Source organism: Periophthalmus magnuspinnatus, chromosome 12 (genome assembly GCF_009829125.3).
Source record: "Periophthalmus magnuspinnatus isolate fPerMag1 chromosome 12, fPerMag1.2.pri, whole genome shotgun sequence".
NCBI classification, from domain to species: domain Eukaryota; kingdom Metazoa; phylum Chordata; class Actinopteri; order Gobiiformes; family Gobiidae; genus Periophthalmus; species Periophthalmus magnuspinnatus.
This window is the reverse complement of record NC_047137.1, coordinates 10,874,641-10,894,462: the sequence shown is the minus strand read 5'-3', so window position 1 is coordinate 10,894,462 and position 19,822 is coordinate 10,874,641. Positions and strand designations below refer to the sequence as shown.

General features: G+C 36.0%; 1 protein-coding gene across 3 annotated transcripts in view; it reads right to left on the bottom strand.

The window, feature by feature from the left end:
- vav2 (vav 2 guanine nucleotide exchange factor) overlaps positions 1-19,822 on the bottom strand; it is a 354,595-nt gene that overhangs the window by 30,932 nt on the left and 303,841 nt on the right. For 2 of the 3 annotated variants that reach the window (XM_033976209.2, XM_055225680.1), the window contains exons 9-15: positions 18,247-18,346; positions 12,908-13,003; positions 6,574-6,642; positions 6,289-6,375; positions 2,868-2,953; positions 2,645-2,777; positions 612-721 (exon numbers count right to left, since the gene is read on the bottom strand). In XM_033976209.2, the coding sequence (XP_033832100.1) occupies positions 612-721; positions 2,645-2,777; positions 2,868-2,953; positions 6,289-6,375; positions 6,574-6,642; positions 12,908-13,003; positions 18,247-18,346 (681 nt within the window). Of the gene's footprint in view, positions 1-611; positions 722-1,560; positions 1,576-2,644; positions 2,778-2,867; positions 2,954-6,288; positions 6,376-6,573; positions 6,643-12,907; positions 13,004-18,246; positions 18,347-19,822 lie in introns of all 3 variants that reach the window. The other variant, XM_055225679.1, reaches the window with a different exon arrangement.

Below are 19,822 nucleotides of genomic sequence, written 5' to 3'. Positions count from 1 at the left end.
CACAGAGAGATTGTGGGTTCTATATTTTATGCAGGCTTAAAGAGGGTATTGTGCTAAATTGACTTTTTGGAGATTTCTACCTTGTTATAACATTTGTTCTGTGATCCAAAACATACTCAAAGTGGCTTTATAGGTCATCCATGCATGTTTGAGTAATCTAGTGATATCTCAGGGGCACTATTTGAAACTCCTCATGGTTAGCTGTATGAACCTGTTCAAGACTCAGCCTCTAAGCCTACGTCCCCACATACTCCAACATGGCCATTTTCCATAATTACACAAAAACATGATACAAAACAATGCACTACAACTACAAACCTGATGCAATGTACAGTTGTTTGATTAGTGGGATGCACGCTGATTGAAATGTGATAGTGCTCTGAATTTCTAATCTATTACTATATAAAAGAATAATTTATGACTTAAAACAAAACATGTTTTTCAAGAATTGTTCACATTAGTTTGGTAGAACATGTCCTGCTCCCCATTAGTTTGCATGAGTTCTTTTTTTTTTTTACACTGACATCGTGGCTGCTGGACCTGGATGTTGGTTACGCTCCATGTCAACGAACCCTTTAACCTTTATTTATACCTGATTGGTCTGTACTCACATGGCCATCTCAAACTGCTCCATCCACTTCCTTTTGGTCTCCTCGGTTTTGCAGAAGAACTGAAAGCCCTGTTTGCCCTGCAGGTGGATCAGGTAGAAGCCGTACGACCACTGCACAAAAGCAAAGTGTAAGAAAACATACAAACAATGACAGCTTCATTTTTAGGATGAATGGTGATTAGTCTGTATACTATAAAGGGTTAATTTTGTGAGAGTTTTGGTTGCATTCATAAAATGATTGATTGTTTGTATATTTGAGATTTTTGTGCTTTGGTAAACAATATTTATGTAGGAATGTGCTTAAGAATACACTATACATTTATTTCTTTTTCTGTATTTTTGTTCTGTGCCAATTTTAGTTTTTAATTGTGTCTATCATGGAAATAGAACATTAAAACCATACTTTTTGGAGATAAATTATAGGAAGATTATAGTCAAATATTTCCATGGAAACAAGCAGGAGCCCCTCCTCCAGGCAAAATAAGTAAGTAAATCAGGTTTGTGGAGTTGCAAGCCCACTCACTCATTACATGTAGGTTATGCAATAAACGCAACCAAAATGGGAAAAAAAAGCTTTAATTTAATCTATTTATTGGTAAAAAAGTGACATACTGTTGGTTTAAACTGTGTATATGTTTAAACTTATTGAATGAGTATAAGTCCTAGATTTCTTTTTGATATTTTTTGATGAAATTGACCCTACACAGATGGCCTTAATAATTTAGTTCAGACAGTAGCAGTATTTTTTTTTTTAACATGAGAACTTACAAGAGCTATTTTTTATCACCTATCAATTTCACTCAAAATAAACACTTTCTCATTTAGACACCAACACACCAACCGCATGCATAACAATACCAACAACCTCATTCCATACACTCATAAATGAAGCCAATCCCACTGCACCACTATGAGAAAATGGTCCAAATAAAGATTTCACTGGATCTTACCATTTTTCCACTCGACTGGTTTGGCATGCAAAAAGAAAGACACCAGAGGACAGCCGGTTACACATGCAGCATGGGCCCAAACATGCACAAGAACACAGAGCCAAGGGGGAATCAGCAGCCCCGAAAGGACTTCAGGACGATTGCATGGATGTCCAAGCATGAGTGGACAGAATGCGTTTTTTACATATTTGCGATTGAATGATTTGTTAAGAATGGATGCGTATTGTTAGCCTCATTTAAGAATTATAGACATTTTTATTTTTTTTCTACAGGTGCCCTTCCTGTAGGTCGAGGGAGTACAGTGTCTTGCCTAGTGACACAAACCTAGAATGTCCTTGAGTGGGAATCGAACCAGGCATCGTTCAGTTCGAACATCGAGAATTAAAAACACTGTGTCGAATCTTTGGCAATACAACTTTAACTGAAACTGAGAATGAAGGTCAGTAGTAATTCCCACTTCAAGGACAATGGAAGAAAAAAATCAAATTTATTTTTCCCCACAAACTGAAAAAAAAAAATATATATATATAAATAAATAAATAAATAAATAAATAAATAAATACTACTACTACTACTACTACTACTACTACTACTACTAATAATAATAATAATAATAAATAATATAAATAAATAAATAAATTAAAATAAATACATAAAAAATCTATAAATGACTAATGATACATAATGCAATTTGTAACCTTGGAAAAATTGAAAAATAAAAATTATGTATTTGATATTAAAATGAATATTAGTTAGCACATAGCTGATTATTGCCTGAAGTGGCTTTAAATTCTTCATCTCAGAAAAAAAAAAAAAAAAAAAAAATCCTTGGAAAAAATAAATGGAAAAATTACCTCTGGAAACTGAGAGGGCTTCATGGTGGTTGGGACTTTTCACACAATATCACATTGAAAATAGCAAGGAATACATGAACGCAAAAAGTGATTCGGTAATTCAAAAAAGTTTGCCCAAAAAGTTAAAACTGGCTTGGTATAAGGCTAACAATACGCCACATACTCACAGTTTTACATGGCGTTCCGGTCGGTGTACATATTATGGAAGATTAAAGCCCTTTCTGTCTTACCTTCTTCATGTCGCGATTGTTCATTGGATCATCGGACATTTTGTACGACTGCAGCTCGATGATTTCTTTGAGTTCGTAGTTGTAGCCTTTCCGTTTGCACACGATGACCACTTTATCAAACAGAAAAATATACCTGCAAAGACAAAAACAGTGCAATATTTTACTAAAGTGATAGGTACAATATAATTTTAATATTGTAGAAGATGTAAATGGTGTAACTGACCGGTCCTGCTTGGTCCGGTTGACGATGGAACACACTTTGAGCTCTCCGTCGATCTTTGGGCGACCGTACTCCTCCAGTTTCACCTGCTGCTTAGGACAGACGCAAAAATAACTACAGTTTCTGACTTCAACACAATGGATTTCCTACTCAATGGCCAATGGTGTTAATGGCCAAGTTTATTAACCTAAGTTTTTTGGAAGAACAATGTATTGCAAGGAGAGAAAAGTACTTTCATTTAGAAGGAAGTATGGTCCAGTGTCCACCTCATTGCAAAGTATAATACCCATAAATTTGTTAAGTAAAATTTTTTTAAGTTTCTTAATTTTTTTTTATTTTTATTTTTTTGTGAACTGCAATATTGATGGAACTTAAAGAAGACGTATTGTGCTTGTGTCTGCTATAAAGATATAATCTATGACACCCATGGATTATTATGTTATAATTTGCACATTTTAAATCGCAATATTCCTCTAAAAAAGCATAATAAAATAAATAAAAGAAACAAGTTCCCATTAAAAAACTGCAGTGCCCAATGCTGACATCGCTGTAAACATCATCACAACAAAGAGTCAGCACCTCTGATGGACAGCTGCAGATCAGGCTTTTATTTTCCATTTGTTTCACCAAATTTGACCAAAATGACAACGCAACACTGTCAAATCCTACGTGTATTATCAATTAAGAAAATAAAATTGAAGAACAAAGTAAGTTTGCGTGTGCCGGTGGTGCTGAAAACGGGGACTGATCAGCAATATGGCGTCTTGAAAATAAGCGATTAAAGACTGCTCAAACATGCACGAATCACTCCAAATACAACTTCGGCTGAGAAAATAGTGAAGGGAAACAGCTACAACACGGTTAAAAGCTGTAAAAAGTCGATTTTCTATAATAGGTCTCTCTTAATAATAAAAAGACCATTGACTCCAATTTCAAAACTGCAGAACTGTACCTAACGTCCATATGATTCTATGTATTTGAACCGAAGTAGAAATTTCTCAGAGGACTGCAAGTAAACACAGGATTAAAAACAACTATAAGAATGCTAATGATGCCAATGATTTTAACATTAAACATTAAAAGCTCCTCAAAGTCTATTTTGCATAATATGCCTCTTTTAAAAACACATCAGCTGGTAGGATATGGAGAAAAAAACTACAAAACTGCCAACGCTTGTAAAGGAATTGAACAGAATAAACTGCTTTCAAATCTTGAAATACACTGCCTGGCCAAAAAAAAAAAAGTCGCCACCTGGATTTAACTAAGCAAATAGGTACGAGCCTCGAGTTGGTCCGGTCTATGTTCAGCAACAGTCTGTGCTCAAAGAATAAGATCAGCTGACACCTGAATATACTGAATGATCAGGTTATTCCATCAATGGATTTTTTCTTCCCTGATGACACGGGCATATTCCAAGATGACAATGCCGGGATTCTTCGGGCTCAAATTGTGAAAGAGTGGATCAGGAGCATGAGACATCATTTTCACACATGGATTGGCCACCACAGAGTCCAGACCTTAACCCCATTGAGCTTTGTGCAGCGGTCAGACTCTACCATCACCAATGCAAGATCTTTGTGAAAAAGTAATGCAACACAGGATGGAAATAAAACTTGTGACATTGCAGAAGCGAAATTGAAACAATGCCACAGCGAATGTGTGCCGTAATCATAGCTAAAGGCAGTCCAATGAAATATTAGAGTGTGTGACCTTGTTTTTTTGGCCAGGCAGTGTAACTTTGAAGCTGTACTAATCACAGTTAAGTTAGCAAGTCGTGCAAGTAACTACACAATTTCTCCACAATATCGCAACCGCATACTTTTACTTCCCAAGTGAGAAAAAGCCTAAAACATAGATGTTACAACGGCCACCATACTATACAGTCAAACCCAACCTGACATCATTTTACATCAATTACACCTCCGACCGTACTCATCTTTCATGTCACATACACCTCCCACACCAGAATTCTGCGCATCTTCGATCACACGTCCATTCCTGTAACTAATTACCACAACAACTCTTGGCGTATGCTCCTTCCACTCCATCCTAAACATACCCAAATACCTGACACCGCTGTCTATGGGCTTTCTAATGGGCTGGATTACAATGACAGAGGTATTCTAATGGCTGTAAGCACTGATAGAATGTGTGGAATATAGATGAGTGCGTTTGGCAGCTGACAGCCCCAGAACTAATGAAGGAACATCGCAGGGAGAGAAATAAAGAGCCAAGACTTAACCATGTGGAGCACGTCCAAAGGAGCTGTGAGGTGTCATGGTTCCAATGACTCCTCCATTACTCACTGAGATGCCTGGCAGGGCTTTGTCTTCAATAACCTGAATTTTTTTTTTATTCGAGCAGATAATAAGTCTTCACCAGAGCTATCGGTCACGTTTATGGGTTGTAAGGGTTTGTCCTGCAGACATGGAAGTAAAAACGTTGGGAAAAGTGTTGAAAAGTGACAAAGGAGGCAAGTTTAGAATTTGCATGTTTACAGATATGTTATTTATATGGGACGTGGTTGCGTAGGCCCAGATCTAGAATGTCTTGCGACCCCAAGTGATATCTAGCAGAAATATAACTAATCCGATTTGAAAACACCACAACCTTTGCTAATGAGAAGAGTCAAAACAAAAATGTCACTGTCGAATCCGCAGCAAGACATATATAATATTTAAGGAATGTTCATTATGTGGTTCTTAGCTTTTATACTAATTTTGGCGCTAATAACTACGTCAAAAATGCTAACAATGCTAAACTATGCTAACACCTTTACGTGATGAGGTGCTGGTGTTAATCATGTGTGGTCGGGTGGTTGTCCGTCGCCAAAACAGCCCTGGTTTTTCATAGTTTCTGATATTTGGATGCTTAAGCTAATGAAAATTAGTGGGAAGACCTAAAAAGGCATGTTCGAGCGAGGTGGCCTACAAACTTGGCTCAGTTACACCAGTTCTGTCAAGAGGAATGGACCAAAATTCGTGCCAATTATTGTGAGAAGCTTGTGAAAGGACATCCAAAATGTTTGACCCAAATCATACAGTTTAAAGGCAATGGCACCAAACAGTAATGAAATTTATGTACACTTCTGACTTTGAAAAAAGTAAAAAAAAAAATGGCAAAAAAATCCTTCTCTTATTATTCTCGCATTTAGCAAATATAAATAATTTTGGTAAACCTAATTGACCTAAAACAAGAAAGGTTTAGTCTGATTCCATGTCTGATAGTGTGAAAATAAACGTGCCTTTTTATATAGTGCATGTAAACTGTAGATTATATAATTATATATAAATAGGCACCTTTTATGAAAAACAGATATCAGAATTAGAATTCCTTATCAGCACATAAGCTAATGTTACTTTCTGCCTGCTTCCACTACAATTGTATTACTTATACTACATCAAACTTGTAATCCTCTCCTTACCAGGTTTTCTATGGAACTTTGGAATTCGCTGATCTTCTTGAGCGTTTCGTTGTCCCGCTTGACTTCATTGATGTACATAGCCAGGTCCTAAAGAAAAGGACAGAAAAATAGCCAGTGCTTCAGACTTTGAACATAAATCACTTTGACATGTGTCTCTTCATGCCACATTTACCGCACTGCATACAACTGTAGCCCTGTGAAGACTTAAGCCATGTTTTGGGACCAGGGGCGATGGGGGTTATTATATAAAAGGCTGTAAATATGTAGGATGAGCATAGGACTAACCTGCATGGCCTCCAGTGCTTCTTTCAGCTGCTGTCTCTCTGGTCGATCCGTGGAGTGACTCAGAAGTTCCTGGGAAGAGAGAATATTGTAGGAATACCATTATGGATATGAAAAAGAGGTGGTTAGGGATACAAAAGTCTTACATGTATTTAGATAAAGGTACTGTACTAATTTAAAGGTCCTACAAGGTGCAAATTTGACTCTTGTGAACTTTAAGCCTTGATAGGATATTGTTACCTCATCAAAAGCTTTATTTTTCTCAAGATTATCCAATTAGAAAGCAGAATGAGCCTCACGTGTCTTTCATTTGCTAGTTCCAAAACTGAAATCCAGTTGGTTTAAACCCCAGCACCCGCAGCCAATCAGCAAAGGGCCCATGTTGCGCTGTTTTCTGATCTGGTATAATGTTGTTTCCTCATCAAAAACATACCTGGAGCTGTGTTAAACCTTGCATATTCAGGCTGTGTTCTTCTCTCAAACAGAAAACACTCTTTTCCACCTTGTGATGTCATATGGTGATACAGGAAGTGCTTAAACTCCATACACCTTCAATAGACTCATTTGTATAATTTCAGCCCTGGAATTGCCAATTTCTGCTGAACAAAAGGTAAAAAGTAGCTGGTAACTTTTAAAAGTACCACTATGTGACATTGTAAGGTGGAACAGACCATTTTGAGCTTTGGAGATGTAGACAGACTAAGCTCTCTCCGCTGGCATGGGAACGATTTAGGGTCCCACCGGAGGAGCTGGAGGACGTGTCTGGGGTGAGGGAAGTCAGGGAGTCCCTGCTTAGACTGCTACTCCTGCGATCCGACCCCAGATGAGCGGAAGAAAATGGATGGATGGACAGACTAATAATAAAGAGTTGCTCAAACATGTCTGAATGCAACAAATAACAATGAAGTAATAATGTTCTAACTTGACTTAAAGCTCACTAGAGTACATTTCGCGTAATGTAGGACCTTTAATCAGTGGTTAGTGCTTTCACATGAGGCCTATCCATATAGTGACAATGAGAAAAACTTGTATGTGTCCTCTATCTGCAGATTCAGGCTCTGGGAACCCAGTCACAGTTGTGGTTCTAGTTCCCTTTTTAACCTAGTAAGACACGGTAGTACAGTACATATCCTCCCTCTACTACACTTTAACAGTTTCTTGTTGTGATCACAAATCTTTTTTTCACTCATATCATGGGGCCATATTTATAAAAGGAAATAATCTTGAATCTGCATTAATGAAAACAATGTATTTTTCATAATCGTGTTTGCAGTGAGTCAGCATAGATCTTGCTTATTGCGTGACTATTTGGAATAAACATATGCATGAGAATATAGGGTCCACTCGCATACATTACTCATATGCTATTTATGCTGATTATGGACGTGTCACTGATGCGGCTAAGAATACGCGGCATCACATCAACATAAATTCAAATTACAGACCACAATGAGCCGGAGATTTCAAAGCGCCCGGGAGGTTTAACATGTAAACACTGCGATGAGACAGTATATGTTTAGATTATTGGGTATGTACGTGTATGCATACATTTTAAAGAGTCAAAATTAACCAGGAACTGCATTTCCTTCTTGTTCCAAACTTCTGTAGCAACTGTACCGCAGCAGCAGAATCAACAGCCTCCACAGCCTCTCCAGCTCCTACTCAATTCCTCTCCTTATAAGACAATGTTGTTCCATTCCATGTATTTATTGCTTTTTATTATTTATTTTTTTTATTAAAGATGAACTATGGAACCTTATTGGTGAAGAGACTGACTCCTGTTCGTGTCCATATAGAGGAATGTTGCATATTATGGCATTAAAGATGTCTATATTCCATTTCCGTTCATATATTTTGAGTAAATAAAAAGTTGAAGTAACATTGTGTAACTGGAAGTGGCCGGTCATCAGTTTGTTTCCATGGAGATGCCATAATGTGGATTGTTTTAGCTAAGAGAACGACGTTTCCATGAAAACAAGCAGTCAGGAGGAGTCAGGTTTGTGGAGAAGCAAGCCCGTTCACAGTTTTTATACACTAAAAGGTTACACAGTGGGGTTTTAACAGACTGCATAAAGAGGTGGACTAAGTGAGTTTAACGTCACCAATAGCGTTCGGCTCCAGTCAACTGAAGCTAATCAAGGCTAGCAGCTAATTTGGAGCTCCACATTTGAAATTCCAAGTGGGAGTGTTATAGCAACCGAATAGCCGATCCAGATCCTGCCTGCACCGCCAGTCTAGCAGGGAGTGGGCGTTTAGCAACACTGTCAATCAAACCTGTTGCTAACTCTAGCGGGATCAACCTCTCGGGTTTGACTGTTATTAAAAGACGAGGCTCACTGCAGCAGTTACAGAGAGAGAGGGGCGACAATTTTTTACTGTAAAGTGAATTGGAGCCAGAGCTGGAACGGGGCGGCTAGCGTGTTAGCTATGTCCATTTATATACACAGTCTATGGGTTTTAAATAAAGCTATTTTAACCCTGCAAGTTAAAAATATGACAGCACATAAATAATCCATGTAAGGAGCTTGTTCCGTCCATAAGCATGTTTCTGTAGCTGTAATTCTTGCATTAACCGGTAAACATGGCCCGTTCATCAAATATTGAGCACCTGCCTAAGACGGGTGACATGTGACACTATGGAGCTGAGTCAACGTCTGCTCCCCTAAAGGTAAATAAGACATGAATGTTGGATTTCCAGCTCAAAAAACCTTCCTTTACAGCTTTGACAACATCAGTTTAAAATAGATTTCGCCTGTTCTGAATAGCTGCACTCCCACATGTTGAAGGCCCTGTACCCACTTTTTCCCATCCCATTTATCATCTAAACAAAATTACCCCAGTACAGATATACTGTATAAGCAGCTTGAGGTCAAAATAAGTGAGCTCTGTGCTGTCTGCATCTAATTACGAAGCGTTTTACTGCCGTTACCGTTTTATAATGAACTAGTTCTGTTTTTCATGTACAAAAATCAGGTACAGTGCCTTTAAACATCCACCACACGCTCTTGTATAATGTATTATGCTTTATTTGTTACCAAGAGAAAATAAAATAATAATAATAATTTAAAAATGACTATCGAAGAAAAAAAAAAAATATATATAAAAATGCTTTATTTGTTACCAAGTGAAAAAACCAAACAAAAAAAAACCAAACCAAAAACAATAATAATCAAAAAATGACTATTGAGGAAAAAGAAAAAGCTTTTTTAAATTTTTTAAGTGAAAAAATAAATAATAATAATAATACAAATTACTATTGAGAAAAAAAAAAAAAAAAAAAAAAAAAAAAAAAAAATATATATATATATATATATATATATATATATATATATATATATATATATATATATATAAATATGCTTCGCAATATGCAAGTGAAAATTTAAAAAATAATAAATAATAATATTTTAAAAATTACTATTGAAGAAAAAAAAGCTTTATTTGTTACCAAGTGAAAAAATAATAATAATAATAATACTAATTAAAAAAAATTACTCTTGAGGAAAAAAATGACTATTGAGGAATATATATATATATATATATATATATATGCTTTATTTGTTACCAAGTGAAAAAAAAACAAAAAAAATGTAATAATAAAATGACTCGTGAGGATCGTCAGTTGTAGTTGTTCTCCAGTACATAGGCTCAGTCCCATAGCAATGATTTACCCAGAGTGGAGGCGCAGTGAAATGGACTGTACTAATCGTGTTAGCTCATGCTTGATCGGTTAGCATTGGCTCAAACTCATGTAAGTGAATCAAGTTAATGGAGGTTTGAGGAAAAGAAAGAAATCGCCAGTGTATACAAAGTGGAATGCCCAAATTCAACAAGCTGAAATACTGACGCTATGTTGTTTTCGTTTCAAGCTTGTCTTTAGAAAACAAATGCTAATGCTAAAGAGTAGATTAACAAAATACAGGTCACGGCAGAAGGAATTAATAATAATAATAATAATACGTTTTATTTATAACGCACTTTACATTTGACACCAAATCCCAAAGTGCTACAGTGAATTAATTTCCGGGTGATTATAATTGCTCTTGTTCACCATTTTGAGGAGAAATCTGCAGGTTTCAGTCCAGTATATGATCTAAAGACGACATTCTGGGACAGATTTATGAATCCATGTGCAAAACTGCTTGCAAACCAAACAAGTTGCAGGTTCAATTTGTGGCAGTGTGTTGCACATGATTTACTATAATAAATATGCATGAGCATGGACACACTTCTGGCCCCATAGACTTCACTTTTTATTGGAAACAGACTGTTGCCCCTCTCTCCTTAACTGCTGTGGTCAGGCTCAACATTTTATTCTCAAAATGTTCGTATTAACCCGCTCTGCATGATCCTAGTGTTTTTATTTTGCTACTGTGTCTGCAAATCAAGGTGTAAACATTAATAACAGACAAATCAGGTGCCTTCTTTCTGCGAGGGAGAGGAATTACCTTCAACACCCTTGCTTCAGATTGGCTGTTTGGTTGCTATGATACTTACAGTTGGAATTCCAAATATGGAACTTGGCACCAAATTCGGCCCTATAACTGCTAGCTGTGATGAGCTTCATTTAATGGAGCTGAACAGTATGGGTGACGTCACACAAGCTTTTGACCAGTGAACGGAATAAAATGTTCTTTTGAATTTACGATTGGAAACTGCGCACATTGTTTCTGATGCAAAATTGATATGTAAATGAGGAGATACAGCAGGTCCAAAAGTGTCTGTGGCATGCCTCCGCTACTGCTTCTACATTTTACAGTTGCAAGCAGCAGATTTTCATTTACGCCAGTTTTATTTTTGAACGACAAGACAAATTTGCTACATTTTTTAATGCTATATACATAACATAGACATGGATTTTGCATGTTTGGTCTCCTTTAAAGCAAGAATCTGCAAGTTCATTTGTGTTTTGTTTTTGTTTGTTTTTTTACCAGTAGATGCCTGGCCCCTCCCCTCACCTGACCCCTCCCCTCACCTGGCCCCTCCCCTCTCCCCTCACCTGGCCTTTATTCAAGCTCACCTGTGCTCTGTTCTTCTTCTGTCTTACTAAAGCTGGCACACTATCAGACAGCAGTAATGCAAATAGCATCTAGTGGTGTTATGTGAGAATACAACAGGGCCTGGTCGGGCAAACTAATTACAAACCGTAGCTTTAAACGTGTGTAAAGTGTATTATGTTTCTTTTAAAAATGTGTTACTGAACCAAGTGCCCACACGTTGCCATCACATGACACCGTATTCCCTTTATAACCGCACCATAAACTCACCGTAATGGAGGCTAAATTAATCATGAGAATATAACGGCCAGAAATTGTTGTATATGTGAACAGAGGGAGCAGAGAGTGGGCTGGGACATTTACATATACACGGGAAGCACCGCTGTAGTTCATTAGCACTTTATTAATATATGACTGAATATAGGGCTTTGGTATTGGATTAAAGGGAAAGAGGTCAGCATGTTGGAGGTAGTAGGACTGTGGGGAGTGTAAAATGAAGTTGCAAAGGTAAAAAGTTCAACACAACTTTTTAGGATTACTAGTTTATCATATTATGTGTGGAAATACTAGTAAGGACTTGTTGAAGCCATAATACTACATACATGTGCATTAAAGGGCCCATGTTACACTGTTTTCTGATCTATTTTATAATGTTGTTTCCTCGTCACAAACATATCCTGTTATGTGAGTTTTTTTGTTTTTTTTTGTTTCATTCAGGCATGTTTAACACACAAATCCTGTGTATTTTCAAACGGAAAATACTCCTAATGTCCCACTTTGTGATGTCATGTGGTGATACAAGTGTTTTTAAACTCCATACACCTTCACTAGAATCATTTGGATAATTTCATCCTCAGAAATGCCAATGTCTACTGAGATAAAGTTAAGTCGCTGTAAACTTGAAAACTACCACTTCATGACATCACAAAGTGGAACAGAGCATTTTAAGCTTTGGAGATATAGACTAATAATAAAATGTTACTCAAACATGTGTGAATGAAACAAAACACAACTCCAGGTCTGTTTTGAGGAGGTAACATTATAACAGTCATATTTTGTGTAATATATGAACTTTAAACTCTAAAAACATAACATTAATTTGGATGTAATGTACTACTTAATTTAACGTATAAAAGAAATACATGGCACTCAAAGTTCGCTCTTTAAATGACTAAAGCGGATTACCAAAATAACACTGAATAACATGTTTCCATTTTGGGCACCCCTGGCTCGAATTGATGGCTTAATCCCCACAAATAGCAATGCATGTTTTTGTGTCATTCAGCAAGACACCTTCCCTATGTGATTATGTATCTGAGCTCCGCTGTGGTGTGTGGTACCTTCAGTAGTAGGTGGTACTTGAGCACCCTCTGCATGGGCACCACCAGCAGGTCCTGCAGCTTGAACTTCCCCTCCTGGACCTTCATAGTACATTCCTGAGGAGAACAATACATAGGGATAAAAGAAGGCAAAAAACAAAAGAATATAAAGTAAAATAACAAGAATATACAAGATAGAGCGGTACAAAGAGTGTTCGGTTAAATTTATTGTAGAAAAAATTGTAGTAAAAATCAGTTCAGCTGTTAAAGTGGGAGTAAACAGCTAAACTCCGCCCACAAACATTTCAAATCGAGTGTGATTGGTCTAACAGGTATAAAGGTTAAACTCCGCCCCCGCAGCCACCAGGTGTTTGTAATCCAAAAAACACCTGGCTGTCATCAGGGTAGTCTTAGATGATGTCATGCAGTACATAAAAGTCTTTTAACTACTACATGACATCATGCTACTGGAGCTAAGACACAATGATTTTTATGTTTTTGAACACAAAGATGCAAATGAACCTAGTTTGGAAAATTATAATTACATTTTTTTTTTTTTTTACATTTTTTCTTCTCACTCCATTCACTCCATTCCCTGATTTAATTTTTTTTTGTATTTTTTTTCATTTATGTATTATTATTATTATTGCATAGAATCTTGTTTTGATTAATGAAGGAAACTACCCACTGTTGTACTTGTTTGCAGTGATTCGTGCATGCTCTCTACTCATTTCGTTCTCCAACTTTATTTCCTTAATCTGTGATATGTGTAGCGTCGCATAGTCAGTTTGGCACAAATGAAAAAAATCAGCTGACAACTCCACGACTCTTGTGCAAATTATAACATAAGGATCCACAGGTGTCATTGATTATAACTATATAGTGTTATGTAGTGTGCATTCTTTGCCCTAAATCTTTACTTGTATTCACATGTATTGTCATCTACCTGTTTGACCTAATTCCTAAATCCTTCCTTCCTGTATCGATATGTAATATCATCCATCACTTTGACCAATACGTACGATTATTTTGATGGTATAAATACACTGTATGTACGTTCATTTGTGAGCTGAGGGAGGGACGACACTATCAGGGACAACAGCTCTTTGACAGTTGTGTACAATTAATTCAATAAATCTGACTTTTTTTTAATCCAAGACAACTTCTGTATTGATTTAATATATTTTTAAGGTTTTTACTTTTAGAAATTCCACAACATTAGCCAACACAGCACAATAGGTTTTCTTGAAGGTATCAAAAAGTAGTGATTTATCCAGCTAAAATATACATAGATTTCTCAATTTCTCAGAGCGATACTGTTTTCAATCGCATTTTTTGAAAATAGATCGATTACAGTTGAATTTATGAGTACATATGTTTAATTAGATTAGACAGGGGGTAGTATATAGCCTTTATATATAAGTTTAAACTCATCATAGTGGATCGCTTCAGTGCATTTTAATAAAAAACTGAGTGGTATTGGTATCAGATAGTATTGCTTGGAATGAAAAAAAAAAACAAAAAAAAATCAGCAAAGACTAAAATCACAATCTTTTTTTTTTTCTTTTTATCTTAAAAAAAAAAATACACAAATGAGCACCATTATGACCAGTATTACACCAAGTCCTAATAGTGAAATCACACATTCTATTATTTATATGGCTCATAGCGAGGCCAGTCTGCGTCGCGGTGTTGTCACAATTACCCAGCATGCCGACGGGGACATTTTTGCACTAATGAACACGCTTCTGTAGCTCACTGCACTGGGTGACTTTGCTTTCGTTAGGATGTGTAGGCGTATAGCTCATTTAGCTAGCTACAGGGCGAGCGCATGTCCCTTCTGCAAAATGGAGGTCTGGTGTTGGGAGATACAGAGCGCGTCTATGGACCAATGGGAGCTCGGATTTAATTATAGGCTCATACAACCTGCAATCGCGCAATCAGCTGTACTTTAGCTCGGATGATGGCTAATTCATGTTAAGACGCTAATGATAGTATAGTGTTAGCTATAGTTGCTGCTAGCGTTGCTTCAGATATAATGGAATGGATTATGAAATGGTTTGAATGCAGCGCAAATGACTTTCTAGTACTATACCTTACAAGTGAGTTCATCAACATTCATCGGAAGCTAACTGGAGGGACTGCTCTGTCTGAATCTTTTTGCTAATTCATCTCCACGGTGCAGTGGTGCAACATAACAAAGTAAAATTAGTAAAGTACTGTGCTTAAATACTAATTTCAGGTATCTGTATGTTCTACTCCACTACATGTTTGATCAGGACTGAAAAGTAAACATATTTTTTATGATTGTTTGAGACCCACTGAAAAGGCTGAGGAGTTTACATTTTATCATATAGTCTGAGCGAACAAAAATATAGAAATTATACTTTATCTGTACTTTTACTCAAGTAATAAAACCGGGTACTTCTCCTACCACTGGAAGGTTGACACGTCTCGTCAATAATGTAAAGGTTTTGACGACACTAACTTGAGTCCTTTTTACGTACTTCTACACCATACTTTTACTTAAACTTGAGTCATATAGTTTTTGAAGTAAGCAGTAAAAATGTTGGTTAACCAAACTAAGGATGTCTACAACTGACATAAGCTTTATGTTGACAATTTGCTCCAGTTCAATGCCACCTAAAGTAAAGTATCTAATCTTAAAGCAGGCGTGTTGTGCTTGTGTCTGCTCTATAGTTATAATCTATGACACCCATGGATCATTAGGTTATAATTAGCACATTTTAAATTGCAATATTCATCAAAAACGACCTAATAAAAGAAACAAACTCGCTGATTTTCACATTAGAAGACTGCAGTGCCTGATGGGAGCTGACGTCGGCATGAACGTCATTGCAACAAAGAGCTGTGTAGCTGCAGATCACACTAGCGAGTATCAGTTTGTTTTGTTTCTTTTTCATTTGTTTCAAAATGACTACGCGACATGGCCCAACCCTACGTGCATCACCAATGAAATAAAATAAAACTGAAGAATGAAGTAAGTACAGAGCAGACGTCTGTAACCTTTAACAGTAAAAGAGCTGCTTTGGCCAATTTCAAATCAAATAAAAGTCAGAAAGAGCCATATGTTTTTTACAAGTAACGAGACAATTTCAGGATTAATTTAAAAGAAGCAAGTCAACTATTTGCAGCTATTAATACATTATAAAGAATATGTCACGTTTTGTATTTATGTGAACTTTGTGGACTTATTTGAAGTGTTTTAAATGTAATTCTGGTGCATTTTAGGTGTGATATTTACTCCACAAATTTCTGATTTTATGCATGGGATTTTCGGGTGAATAGTACAAAATATAAATAAAAAAATCACAATTTCAATAGAATGAATGCTCTTTGGTACGATACAAACACTGTCAAATACAAACGTAATAATAAAGTATATCACAAAAATGTTTTCCTAATTTTTTTTTTTTCCTCAATCAAGTTGCAAAGAGAGGCTTTAAAACTTTTTTAAAACTTTTTTAAACTAGAGGCTTTAAAGAGACATATAAGAGACATAATGGACATATGCCAGTAGCGGTGGTGAAAACGCAGGTTGATTGGCAATATGGCATCTTGAAAATAAGCAATTAAAGATTGTTCAAACATGCACCAATCCCTGCAAAAACAACTTTGAGAGGGGAAATGTGGAGGGGAAATAACTATAACATGTTTAACAGCTTGATTTAGCATAGTAGGTCTATTATAAATATATTAATCCTTCGCAATAAAACAATAAAATGGCTCCAAACTGATGAAACGTGTTTGATGTAACTTTGAGTCTGTCTGTCACCTTGTCTCCATGGAGATGTTTATGTTTCATCTCACATAACAATATTACTTGTAAATTCAGAATGTAGAAACTAGCTTATTTTCACTTTCTTTGCCCTGTACTACACAAAACAACAATTTTAATCTCATGAAAACAACCACAGATGAAAAATCAACATATTTTCATACATCTGAGAGCACTCCATCTTGAGCACAGTACATGTTTAAATATGGTGACATTTTACTAAACGGAAAGCTAAATGTTGTTTACTCTAGTCTGGAACGGCTAATTAAACAGCTAATTCAGACTCATTTATCTCAGAGGCTATGCTAGCACTTTGTGTTATTAGATTTTGTACTGTCATAAATCATCATTCAGAAATTAAAGGCATTACTTTTCACTGCTAATAAAATACAGCATTTTTGTCAACAGATTTTATCATCATTATTATTATTATTATTATTATTATTATTATTATTATTATTATTATTATTATTATTATTATTATTAATTTATTGATTTTTTGCAACGACTAAATGTTTTGATTTTGCACATTTTGTACGTCATTCAAAATAATTTCATGGATGAGTTTAAGATAGCTTTCAATGGTGGAAGGTAAGAAGTACAAGTAGTAAAGTACTTTTTCAGGTATCTGTACTTTACTTAAGTACATTTTACAGTGGATACTTTTTACTTTTACTTCAATAAATTTGAGAGCAGGTGTCTGTACTTTCTACTCCATGACAGCTTTTAACTTGACTAAAAAGTAAAAAGTATTTGTTGGTGTTACCATGTTCGTGGTAACAAAACAAAATTCATGAAAAAAAAAAAAAAAAAAAAAGATTTGTATCGTTACTATTGACCGAAATATGTTTTGTTTTTTTTGTTGTTTTTTTTTAAATATAAATCAATATCAATACATTTAACACTTTAACAACACTTGTGTGAAACTTACTTTTACATTTTACTCCTTAAGCACAACAGGTACTTACATATTTTTACTTAAGTCGATTTTTTCATGTGGTACTTTTACTTCAGTATTTTTTTTTTTTTTGCCTCTGTATGTGTAATTTTACTTAAGTCACAAAACTGAGTACTTCATCCACCACTGGTATCTTCTATCTGGTGGAGGGTTTACAGTTTTCAATCAAATAAATGAAGGATACAGGAGTTTAATGCCCTACTGCGAAACATTGCAGTGCTTTGAGTTAGTCCTTGTCCCCTCTGCTGGTATTTACATATTTAAATGATAAATGGTCACATATTAACATCATGTTTTTCCATATTCAAGACACTCAAAGCGCTTTACATCAAGTAACTAGTCACCCATTCACCCACACATTCACACACCAGTGTACACAAACACTGGGGGCGAGGAGGGTTAAGTGTCTTGCCCAAGGACACAGTGACAGTATTCATCTGTCACAATGAATGATGTGAAAATGAATGAGACTAGACTTGTTACACACACTATATACACTGAGCACATAAAAGTTCACCTAGGCCATACTAATCCCATACGCTGTACAAAATGAGTTTCAGAATATAAATCCAGACAAGCTGAATTTGAAAACTAACTGTGTACCTCGACTTTGATGCGGACGTCTTCTCTGGTGGCGATGAGCTCGTCCAGGGTCTTCTGAGCGTTCTCCATGTGACTGCAGTACTGACCGTAGATCAACAACCTGCAAAACAAAGCACTACGAGTTAGAAGAAGCATTAAAAACTGTATACTCATATTTAAAGGCACACTACATCACTTTACTCGTGGACTACTCGCCATCTGTCTATAAAGATGTAACTGCTTTGTTGTACAGTAAGGCATTCAAGTCTATTTCCATGGAGACAAGCAGGTAGGAACACTAGGAGGAGTTACAGGTGAGATCTGTGTAGAGGCGACACCGTTTACAGTAAAAATTTTGTTATTTATCACCAATGAACCAGTTTAGTAAATGCAAGAGATGAGCAAAGAAACCTCGTGTAGGGAGACAAAAGAGCAAGCGCCGGCCCTGCTCCCCACCGGAAAAGTGTTCAGTACTCACTGACTGCTTCTGAGTGTAGCCACAGCTGCCATGGGGCGATCTAACAGACTGCGAGTAGCCACATAACTGCATTCAAAAGGGCTGAGGCAGTATACTGGGGGTTGTGTGTGTAATCTCTCAGTCGTCCAGGTCTGATCCATAGCAAGACGAAGTTTAAATCTGTCAACTGGACATATCGTGTATACTGGGGGTTAATAATATGTTTAATGATAAAATTTAGCATTTATTAAGGAATAGATAAATGAATTCAATTTCTTGCTTGTTTTTTAATATTCTCAATAAATAAATGAATAAATAAATAAATTAATTCATTAAATTAAAGCTACCATCTGTAAGTTTCCACAAGTAGAAGTAGATGGCAGATATAAAAATAGTCTGGACATGCCCCTGGATATAGTTGCCACTCTCTGTATGTCCATTCTATAAGAAAACAAGTGAGGTAAAAAACAAAACAAAAAAAACACCCTTTAATTTCAATTTCAGTTTCAGTCATTTAAATTTAAATGTATTTTTTTATTTCAATTTTAATTTTAATTTTAATTTTAATTTTAATTTTAATTTTAATTTTAATTTTAATTTTAATTTTAATCAAATACTTAGCCCTCGAATAATCCAACGATGTGATTTCCAGTCCACAATTATCTCTGTACCCAAGTCATCCCCCAGTGCGCTGAGGCGATCCACTCACATTCATACTGTTTATTAATCAGAGCGTTTGAGAGGTCAGCCCACCCAGCAGGGGGCACAAAAATGAATATGTGATACATGTTTTATGATTATGAGCGAATACCATGCATAACCAATGAGCATGCCCCGTCTCTGTGGTAACGGTGTAACTAGGGCTGTGGTACGGAGTCCTTTTTAATCAGTTGGTTTAATGAATAGTCTTATCTGAGTTTGTACAACACAGATCTCTTCATTTGGAGCACAGGATATGAGAGAGTGGAAATCACACGCTACAATACAACACAATCATTACAATTTAATCAAAATGTGTCTTTACTCAAAGCAAAACGCTAAAATCCTGTGTTTGTTCTGCTCAAAATAACACTGTTTTACAAATGTATTTTCGTACTTTGATCCAAAATTGTTAGTTTTCTTACTTTTTCTTCCTTTAAA